Source organism: Opisthorchis viverrini (assembly GCF_000715545.1).
Source record: "Opisthorchis viverrini unplaced genomic scaffold opera_v5_9, whole genome shotgun sequence".
NCBI classification, from domain to species: Eukaryota; Metazoa; Platyhelminthes; class Trematoda; order Opisthorchiida; family Opisthorchiidae; genus Opisthorchis; species Opisthorchis viverrini.
The window spans coordinates 3,839,870-3,851,274 of record NW_008751665.1 but is presented as its reverse complement, the minus strand read 5'-3'; the positions used below and the strand labels follow the sequence as shown (position 1 = coordinate 3,851,274).

At 44.1% G+C, this 11,405-nt stretch overlaps 1 protein-coding gene across 1 annotated transcript; it reads right to left on the bottom strand.

The window, feature by feature from the left end:
- Positions 1-7,989: 7,989 nt before the first annotated feature.
- Positions 7,990-8,667, bottom strand: T265_00932 (hypothetical protein; the record flags this gene model as incomplete). The annotated part of the gene is made up of 1 exon (XM_009164827.1): positions 7,990-8,667. One exon carries the CDS (start codon positions 8,665-8,667, stop codon positions 7,990-7,992), a length of 678 nt encoding a protein of 225 aa, XP_009163091.1.
- Between the last annotated feature and the right edge of the window lie 2,738 nt (positions 8,668-11,405).

The window sequence follows — 11,405 nt, the reverse complement described above, 5'->3', positions numbered from 1 at the left end:
TGCCGTCGCAGAGATAAATAACCGGGCGCAAGTACTAAAAGTAAACTTAAATGGTGTAACTTTAACGCAGTGAAATTATCTGTTAAATCGATTAACAATGGCTAACAGTTGCCGCACAACTTTTTAAGCTGTCTGGAGAAAAGCTTTATCATGAAACGAAAAGGAAAGATTGACAGGGAATATGAGACATCCCCTTCGGTGATGCCGCCAGTTAAACATCCAGCGGGAACTGTTTGGGCGAAACTACGCTAGAAGTCTGTCTATCTGAAATGTAAATGGAACGAAATGAAAAGCAAAAGAATGGGATAATACAGACTCTCGGTCTTGTTCAGTGGATTGTTCTCTTTTTGCATTCTTCAAAGGATGCCTGATTGTGAGGATCTTCCTGTCTAGTGGAGACACGGAGGCATATGCTGGCACCGTTTGAATGTCTTGAAAATCCTCCAGCCTAGTCTCATATTCTCAAGTACTCAGAGGGCAAATGCGGCTGAGAAACTATGGCTGGCATGCTTGATGCAGATGACTGCACCATTTCTTCAAGCATGGGTTTTTTTCTCTTTTTCATCAACATAGATGCTGACGTTTTCTGTTACCACCGTAAGTCCACACGATGTGTCTGTCCCCTATGCAGTCCACCAGTTCCCTATCATTTGCGAAAAGATCTACATCGGGCGAGATGGGTCAAGTGGTTAGAGTGCGAATTTACTGACCGGAAGTTCTGTGGTTCGAACCCAGCCTTTGCCTCTCGACTTCCCCTGTCTAGGCTTGGGCAACCTGGCAGTATCTCAGCCCTCATGCTTCCTCCGGGTGGCATGACAGCTAGGCACTGAAAGGGTGCTACAGCTGAACAATTATTATTATTATGCATCCGAAAAACAGAATAAACTCTATGAAAGCACACAGGTGAACTTACACCTCATTACACCCTTAGGAAACAACACGACGGACAAAAAATGATTGGAGGCCAAACTGAAATCGCAGGATCTTCGTTCAGCACGTACTTCCTTCAAACAGTCCAACAAACAGAAGAACTCGTTTCGTCTGTTTGAAACCCACCGTCAGTCTGTGAGGATTTACATATCACACTGTGTGTGCAGAAGGTTTTGAGGTAAAAACATCTGGTTTTCATGGGTTTTTTTCGCGTAGATTCATTTAAATGTCGGCTGTCTGTTCGTTCCACCTTCTTGCTTAAGCTGTTTTGCATATAACGTGGGTTTTACATCTTGCATCTGACAGGATTGAAAGACATGGTAAAGTCCACCGATATGTGTCTTCGTTTGCCTTAGCACTCCGATTTTCTGTACAACCCGACGGACAGCCATGTTCGTAAGCAGGAAAAACGTTTTGGGCAAATCGCTCCAGAACACTGTGGCTGAGGCTCACCAAGTAATCACTCAGTTACTGAAGCTGTTTCCTCTTAATTTCCACGTCAAACGTACGTTAAATTGTTACCTATATCTCAATATCTTGTGTCCAAATTCCACAACTCAGTGAGCAGTTTGAAGCCCTAATCAGGGCTCATGATGTACGACCCGCTACCGCTCTTGATGAGTTCCACACTTTTCAACCGAGCTTGGTTCAGCTACCCGATCACAAAGTAAAGACTTGAGTAACCTAATAACCATCAAACGTTTGTGCTGCCAAGCCAACAAATTTCAGCAGCACGCCAGGAATAAATTATGGTGGTTTTTTTTGCGTTGCGAACACCACCGAGAGAACTGGAGGAATCTAGGCCATTTTTATTAAAGATTTCATCGTGTAAGTGAAGCCAATCTGTGCCAACAAGGCGACAAGCGCTGTTCGAATATTCCATTCTCATTGCGATAAGCAGTGCGCCCCTGACGAAACTCTGAAGAGTCTTGTATCCGCGAAATCCCCGTGAGTGGTTTAAAGCCGTTTGGGTTCAAGCAGCTAATTGGCAGTGTGATCAACTCGCACTCACGGGATCCACACTACGTGGCCAGATATACCAGCTGGCTGCGCAGTCATTGGCTCCTTAGACGGAAGTTTCACTTATCGGATGAATTCTATCCTTCATCTGAGCCAATTGCCTACTCCCAACCTCACAGAAACCTTCAAATTCAGACTCCTGTCGGAAACATGCAGATGAAAGGTACCGCTTTATCTTCTGCTTACCACCAAGTGATTCCAAACTGCCAGAGTATCAACTTTGCCCATCTGTCCCACGTCTCCATAGAATAAGTTGGCTTGGCTGAGTCTTCCACGCTTGTCCGATAAACAGTAGTCAGCAGAACTTCTCTGTGATGTGATTGGGTCGATTAGAGTGAGAGTGCCAAATATTTATTGGTCGTATCGATCTGTCCTGTTGTAAATGTTGATCAGTTGATGGACGTAATATATGGGTAGGCAATGCACACTTGAAGCACACTGCACTACGATACTAGCACCAGCAGAAACGTGGTTTGCACTGGCTAACTTTGTCCCGGAATTCGTTTTCCGTCCCAACTAAACCCCACTTGATGGACATCATTACCAGCAGTGTGGTAATGAAGTTTGGCGGTTGTTTGGCATTCGGTTAAAGGTTATGCGGGAAATTGTTTGATGTTAGTTACAACATTGGAGGAGAAAGGAAAGGTGATTTTTCTGCTTGTTACTTATTTCACTAAGTCTGTTAGGTGACTTGGGGGAGCCTCGGCTGAGGTTCATAAACCGTATCGGAACGCGGCGAAAGAATTCTTTGGAAAAATTCACTCTGTCCAAATAGGTCAAACTGCTTGGACCCATTTGCATTTTACTTGGAGTTTGACGATCAATCCGATTTGAACGTATCGACCGACTGAAAAATCGATGCCTACAAAACCTTACCAGCTAGATATATCTCATGAAAATGTTGACGTTGTGGTGTTTGGTTCAAAATAGAATGATACAGTGAGGTTGTGAATCCAAGCAGCGCAAGCCTTTGTCTTGCCACTGTCAGAACAACATCAGGCGGAACTTCCACAGTCCTTCTGATTATTTTCGGGTTGTTTGAAATCAAGCAGGTGAGCATTGGCTGGTGAAGTTTCTAACCCCTGATCGTAGCATGACATCAACAGGCGAACGAATATAAACACATTACTTTTGGTTTGAAAGTAGATGCAAATTGAGCAACGCTGAAATCGTCATGATTTTGGCCACAGGTGTTCAAAAACCAAGCAGCAGAGCACGCACGTTCCCTCTGCACCCACTAGAAGACACAGTGCCGAAGAACTTGTTTTTCAAGTGAGATGCTGAGTACTGGAGCACGCATGAGTAACGACATCATTAGCTATAGCTAGAAAGCAAAGTTTGAGTGGGTTCGCCCACTTCTGGTGGACCACAGGTTTTGCGGTGCATGAAAGGCGTCACCATCCGCGTAGACCTTTTCCTCCACGCGGCTTCGATGTGGTTTAAATCCAGACGGTAAGCGCGCCATTTATTGGCATTGATCATATGGAGCACTAGACACATCATGGCTGCAAATTCATATGTATCGCGGGAGTATCTTGCGAAAAATCAGGGATTCCAGCTGTTTTTCTAAAACCTCAGAAAGAATGAGGTCATGCTCTAACCGAGAGTAAAATTTGGGTATCTTGTTCTCCATTAGACTGACTCCTAGAACACTGTCAAACCGAAGACCGAACCGCAAAAGACTCCAAAATTTCTTATCGCTATCCAATTCAAGCAAGGTATTAAAAGATGAACTACTGTAAAATGATGCATTCCCTTTGAACTTTCGGGCCATCAGGCTTATGTCTAAGGCAAGAAAGTGGCAAAAAAGTGTTCAGGAATCTTCCAGATCTTTTGCACATGTTTAATAAGGTGTCAAATTTTCGTGTTTCACTCAACAGCATCCAAACAGGAGATTTTCGGTGATTTTGAGCAAATGATTTGAAGAGACACGCAAGCGTTTTGTTTTTGGTTAACCTAAATTCCCGCTTCCAGTACCAACTGAAACAAGAGGCGGCCTGGTGCAACACATTCAGTTGCTTAAAACATCATAAACGAGATAGTTGGCTGAGTTCCATGTGAGTCTCCCGCAAAACCGAACCGGTGTGCAAATGGTTGTATTTCGCTACTTTTCACTGTCAGTTTATATGAAGCTTTTCATCTGTTAGAAACTAACCAGAAACTAACCGACCACTCTTTTTTCAGTTGAAATCTGTTCCAAAAATATCATTTAAGCCTTTCAGATGCAACATAACCATTGAAGCAACGCTTTGAGACATTTCAGCCCCTCAACCTTAAGTGGATCTTTGTCATATTCTCAAAATAGACTACCTAGGTGAAGTGAAGTTCGTAGATCAAATGGATTTGTTGTAGAAAGGACTGATTTGCTCCGCTAATTGCAGTCCTCAGCCGCCTAGTCTCTGTTCTCATGTTCACAACCCATACAGCTTTGAGTCTGCTGCTATTCGAGATTAGCAGTTATGGATTGCGACCAAACCGTACCTGTCATTTCCATATCAGATCAGAAGCTTCTTTTGCAAAGACTGAGTAGTGCATGATCTAACGGCAACTCCCAGTCAGCATGGATTTTCGTGTGTTGTGATTGGAGGCATAACGTCTCGTTGTCCCAATCCGCAGTTATGCAGTATGTGAAAAAACCGAATGACAGCTTCCCGTCTTTTCGCAAACCAGTGGGCACTTAAGACACCTGATCTTAACTGTTTACTAACCTTGATCAGGTTTTCTCTCGGAGACTTTCTGTTTTGTCTGTACCGAATACGTCAAGGTACTGTTCAGCTGATGTGGGCGAGATGGCTCAGTGGTTAAAGCGCTAATTCACTGAACGGAAGGTCCGTGGTTCGACCCCGACCTGTGCATTTCGACTTTCCCTGTCAAGACTTGGGAAACTTGGCAGTATCCAACCCCTCGAGCTTCCTTCCGGTGGCGTGGCACCGAAAGGTGTTACAGCTGAACGATTTATTTTGTCCCAAAAACAAACCCAAAGTATTCGAGAAGTACACTCATTTGCAAATCAATTTGGTTTTCACGAGAGACACAACTGAATCACTCGTTTATGATATTCTACAACTGAATGTGCTGCACATAGGCCGCCTCATGTTTCAGTTGGCACGATATTCGAGATATCGCAGTATAATTTCATAAAGGAAACTACTCACAAGGTTTCTGAAAACCTTATCGACAGTCCACGACCGGTTTCACTCTTCTTGAGGCTTATCAGGTAGGTTCAGTCCCCGAGTTTCCGTCAACCTTATGTTCAACTTGAACCCAAATTGGACTGTTTTTAAAGAACTACACTCATTTGCAAATCAATTTGGTTTTCATGAGAGACTGAACTGAATCTCTCGTTTATCGTGCCAACTGAGACATGAGGCAGCCTGTGTGCAACACATTCAGTTGTGGAGTAGTGTGTATGCTGCCCACCGAATCAACTTGTGTGCACATTTCAGTGGATAACACTTTCAGTACTACTCTGTTTGACCACCTTGAAGAAAGCCAACTTCAACCCTGTGGCGTCAACGTGTACTTGTGAATCACGGTACTGGAGACATAGTTGAGAAGGTTCTTATGGTACTCGAATGTCATGCTGCCGTAAACAGATTAAAAAAAAGACTGACACACAATTCAATGGTTCGGTGTTGTCGTATTCACGAATGGAAAGTTGCACGTCAAGATCACCCACCAATAAAGGTCAGTACAATACAACGCGAAATGCTCAATACACTGACCAAGTGACACAGTAAGATGTCATCACGTACGTCACATGTGTCTGCTAAATCCGGTCATCTCATGCGCTGGCACGTCGCGGTCAACTACGCTGTGAACCTGTTGGAAAGTTCAATTAGGCCGCCTGATGCGAGTGTCTGGATCGAAACAATCCACCAAAACATTTGGAAGATTTACTTTTCTAACATAGAATTAGAAGTACATATATAGCCTTTTTGTAGAGATTTCGTCCTGTAAGTAAAGCCAATCTATGCTGGAAAGCCGAGAAGCACTCACTGTACAGCTGTTTCATCCTTATTGGGAATCATCGGCAGTGCGAGACTCCGGAGACCTTCTGGCTAGTAGTTTGAACACTTAACCATTCGGCCACGGGCGGCTGATCAGCAGTGTGATTAACTCGNGACAGGATATAGTGCCGCTCATCTTGTTTTCACGGGATCCACATCACGTGGTCACACGTGTCGACTGGCTTCTCGAGCAACCACTTCTGATTTTGTCACAGATTGTGACGCCTCTTCAGGCAACACATTTATTAAACTGTTTGACGGGTTCCGTTTTCAAATTTCCGTACAAACCTGGTTGAACTCCTAGGTAAGTAGTGAATAGCGTATGTCGGGCCAACACCCTAATACACATATGAACTACAGCTGTTTGGATAAGATAGCAACAGACCACCAGTGAAGTGACCATACTGACTACACAGTCAGATGATATTTCAAACCTCTGAGGGAACGTCTGCTTCTAATCCAAGTGAATTGTGGTTGATAACAACCTACAACTCCACACCGTTTTCTCCCCAACAATGGTACAGAGTATAATGGTCACAAAAAATGTACATATTCCGTCAGCCACTCATTTGTGCACAGGGATGGTTTGCGCATCCTGACGGAGTTCTCAGTCGACACTTGCCATGAGTCCGACTAAGAATCATTGAATTAATGGTGTAAATTTGTCACGTCAGACATTTAGTTTCAAATGCCAGTCCCAGAGGAGTAATGGACGAGATGACAGGCGCTTCGGTCGATCTTTCAGGTGTGCACTATCAAAAGCCTTTCCAATTAGAGTGATATAAGAACATGATGTTAAATTTGCATGTTATAAAACAAGCTATGGGGTCATCTAGTGTGAAGACAATGTTCGTTGATCCTCACCCAGATTTACTGCTGAGCCTCTGAGCCTAATTTACCTTTACTTTACTTTGGCTCCCCATTGCTCGATTTTGAGCCCACACACGCACAGTAGTCGGTGGTAAGGCTCTCGCAGATGGCGACCCATTGCTGGTTCCGGTAGGCCAAGTTACTCACCATCAGTCCAGGTAGTCAGCCGACCACCTCGTTGCTAATCGTGGCACTTTATAAGGAGAAGAACAGCTGTGACGCTCTGTTGGTGAGAGGCGAAGAACTTACCAGGAGTCAATGTTACCTGGATCAGGATCACCTGCTCAGATCCAACGATGTAACAGAGGATCCTTTCATTCGACACACGATCTCAACGAAATTGGCCTTATGTTGCCCAAACTAAAGATTTGCCATATCTAACTTTGCCCTATCTAAGAATTCATCTCCAAACTCAGCTCTTATCTTCACCTGTAGGCGATTGCTCCTTACCGAGAGGCACAGTTCAGCCATGGAGCAAAGTGGTAACCTAAGCTCACCTAAACAGTTTTTCGTTAGTTTAGGGGATGCATATATCACAGTCAACAGTATTGTTGACTGCATTTGCCCTTCGTAGTTCACCGCCTTGCAATTATTTGATCTCAGTTTGGGAAGTCTCGTTAGGCTAACCCTAGCAACTCCAGTCGAAACGATCGATCAAAGCATATTGTTGACCCGGTCTGTTGCTAGCCTAAGCAAGAGGTATTCAATAGATATTTAGATACAATACAAATTTATGTTAAGCTCCAAGGAGTTACTAGATGCTTACTACATATATAAGATTTTATAAATGGCACGTATATATATATATATATANCAGTACTCGCTGGTCGTTTAGTGTGCCCCTACCACACCTTATCTACTCACGGAAGTTGCCGTTCCGGTATTCTCCATCCTTTTGCTTCTCAAATAGGCTGTGGTAACAGTACCAATACCACTGTCGTGTACAGACTACTGAAATGACACTACTGAACCCACTGAAATCACAAGGTGCAATTCGACCACTTTAGAGCTCATTTTATTAGTTTGCGTTCAAACAACACGACCATCACTGAAATCAGTTCTCGGAGATGCGCAACATAAGTTCAAGCAAGTTCGTAACAAAAATCATAAAACTGATAACACGTTCACATAACTGTTCACATCATTTGGTGTTCTTCACCTAATTGAATGTTGGCGCGATGTTCCCCTGATCCGGTTGGTTGACTGGTTGATTTGCAGGCACTGGTTGAATCGCAGGCTGTGCGCCGTCCCCTGGGACTGCCAATGGTCCGGCTTGTGTTTGAGCTTGGTCCAGAGCTGCAGGAGCCTCCAGAGCCATTTGTGCTTGTTGGTCTACTGGGGCCGCAATATTCGTTTGATCCATGGGATTCGGTTGACCAACAGGCTGATCTACCAATCCCGGGGCTGCTACCTGTGCGTTTCCAGCCGTAGGTTCAAGTGGTCTTGCTTGTGACTGAGATTGATCCAGGGCCGCATTGCCTTCTACACCAGGCTGTTGTCCCTGTTGACCCACTGGAGACATGATATTCACTTGATCCACGGGAACCGCATCAGCAACAGGTTGATCCGCAGCACCCCGTGCAGCTGCTCGAAAGTCGTCACCTTGAGAGGTAGGTGGATTTCCTTGTTGCTGAGTTTGTCCTGAGACTATCACTACCCTGGTTTCTACACACCCGGTTGATTTCGGCAACGGCAAAATCACTGTTCCCGGTAGTATGGACTTTTGTGTGATTCTGACCGAAGGACCTTCTTGCTGATATTGTATGGATTTGATGCTCGCCCCATCCAAGAGTCCCAAATACAAGGTAAAAAACAGCACACGAGTCACGTGAGACATGATAGCTGCTTGAGTGAAAGCTGAGGATTTTGTGTGCACCGTCGACTGATCACAAACTGATCACAAAGCTGCGCTCTGCTTATATATTATTGGTACGGTTACATCAAGCTGAACAAACCAGATACAGTCGTATTTACTTCAGTTAAACACGTTTCAGTATCTTGACCACAATGCATAGAGTGGACACGCCTAAGTGACCCCCCGTACGCGGCGGTCCACTACCGTTGTTTCTTATTCGATACGATGCACCGTATTGGTCGTATGGCTTCACTGTTGCGCACCGTGTGTGCAAATGCAGTTAAGTGTGATACCGAAACACCGATTAACTGAAAAGACAAACCCTGCTGCTCATAAGACATCCGATCAATCATGATGGTCATGAACCAAGTCAGGCTCACATGTTAGTTGTCTGAATTCATGGAATGGAAACGCTGAGAAGCCTGTCCACAGTCCAGTGCAAGAGAGAAACGGAGGGCATTTTCCGCTCCCCCATGAAAATTCGCAATCAGCGTGTTGAACGCTCTCAACACTGTGGCGTCAACTACGGTTTCTTTAAGGGCATAATTTGAACGCAGGGATGTCTGCCGTATGAAATTTGAGCTGGATTTCAAGGTTGCAGTAGCTAGGTTCCAAATTTTCATTGGTCTCACTTGATTCATTTACTCAGGTATCCAATCACAGGTCAGCGGGTCACCCTTAGTAAGCGGTGAGTATTCATCTTTCATTTGAACATACTAATGATTCCCAATTTTTGTTTACAAGTGTGGTACAATGAGATCCATCTTCTCATAAAGTCATAACAGACGCTACCCAACCGCAATGCTTTCTGAATAAAGTTAGCTCCGAATATACACTCATTTGCAAACTAAGTTGGTTCTTCGAGAGACTCACCTGGAACCCAGCTCTCCTGTAACTTGGTTTCAAGTAGAACATATGGATGATGGAAACTCAGGGACTGTACTTACCTGATGAGCCCCAACAGGAGCGAGACCGGTCGTGGGCTGTCGAAGGGTTTTCAGCAACCCTATGAGTAGTGAATTACAAAATAAAGTGAGCTACGCTTCTCGATCAGTCTAGTCGGCTTCTTCTGAGGACTGTTGTTGTCTGTTCTGATAGCTTAGGTTGGAAACCGAGGATATTACATGCTTTTATGGTGTTCGGCTTTCTGCGTGAATATATGGACGCATCTCGTTTCGACGACGTTGCATGCATTACTTTGCACAATGGTCTATAGTTGAACAAATTCCCTATTCGACGTAAGCAAAGAAATGTGACAGTAAAGTGGCCCTGAAGTTAAGCAGCTATTTTCAAAATCAGGGAGAGTGTGGATGTGAAATGTTTACACCTTCATACTCATGGCTTCCTCTCGCGTGGATCTTTTTCCCGGGACAATATTTGTTCCAAAATCAACAAATTAAACGAGTCGCTAACGGTAAGAGAGGTTTGAAAAAACGCTACCTCTCTTGGTGTTAAGAAAGCCTTATAAACTTGGCAGGCCCATTGGACGTAAAAGTCTCTAAAGCTTGGTTTTCTCTTCCTACCGATTACAAGGTAAAGTGTAAAAGTCTCATCTTGAAAGGAAACACTTCAAGGCTGCTGAAAACCCTTCGATGGCCTACACTCTTCAGCCAGGCTGAGAATCAAATGTGCAGGTTTAGAGTAACATTGTGATTAGTCTCCACTAAAATATACTGCGATGTCTCGTTTTATACCAACTGAAACAAAAGGAAGCACATTCGGTTGGAAAATACTACAAACGAGAGTTTCAGCTGGGATTCAGTTGGTTCTCTTGTCAAGATCACAGGGGATTTTAAACAAGAGTAGCTATCGAAGATTAGTGGATGTATCGAAGTAATTATGCCACTTACACGTCCGTTTAGTCTGATTTTCTAACCATTTGACACCACAGGCAAATTGAGGTTTAACGTATTCGTTACATCTTGTCCGTAGTTTCTGTAAGCCTTCAAAAAACCTTTTACGTGTAGCCATTAAACCAATTTTTGCTGCTTAACTCACCTCTAGATCGATCTAACAACTGTACCTTTCAAGCTCTTTTTACAATTCAGGAACGTGAAACGGTCAGGTGGATAGGATGAACTGTCAACGTAACTAAATGCCAGATTCACCCAATCACCCGTGGTTTTATGGGCATTTTGAAAGAAGTAGAAGGAAAATCCACTTCTGCTACTTTCCTTTCCATCTTTTTTCACTGCTCATTTTAACAGACAATTTAAAATAGTATTCTACAATGACGGTTTGACCCTTTGGAAGATAGCCAGTCCTACCAACATGTTAGTGTCTGTTACTCTGTTCGCCGAGCCAGGCAATTAATTTTCAAAAGTTTCGTAGCCGTTCAGGGCGACATCTTCAGTGCGCTTTTGGGTCGGTAGCCCCTCTATTCGTGCTTGCGTTTATATGGTTTACATAGAGCAGCTTTTGTGCTGTAACCTGGATGGCCATTTATAATCGTCGTACCTGGATTCTGGTTGAGCCGATCATAATCTGTGTTGCGTTGTGGTTTTCGTTTCTTGCTGACTACGACCACGCTACCGTGGAAATTGCCGCCCACTGTTGTCCCTTCCAATTGGTCCGTTTGTGATATGCGTTGCATCGTGGTCGACTTCTCTGTTGTTTGATTGGTTGGTGGTGTACGTTCTGTCTTTCCTAGTTTGTAGTCCTGTTAATTTCTTTAAATCCTTCTTCAGCTCCGGGTTTTATGGCTCTGGGTTTCTTCGGAG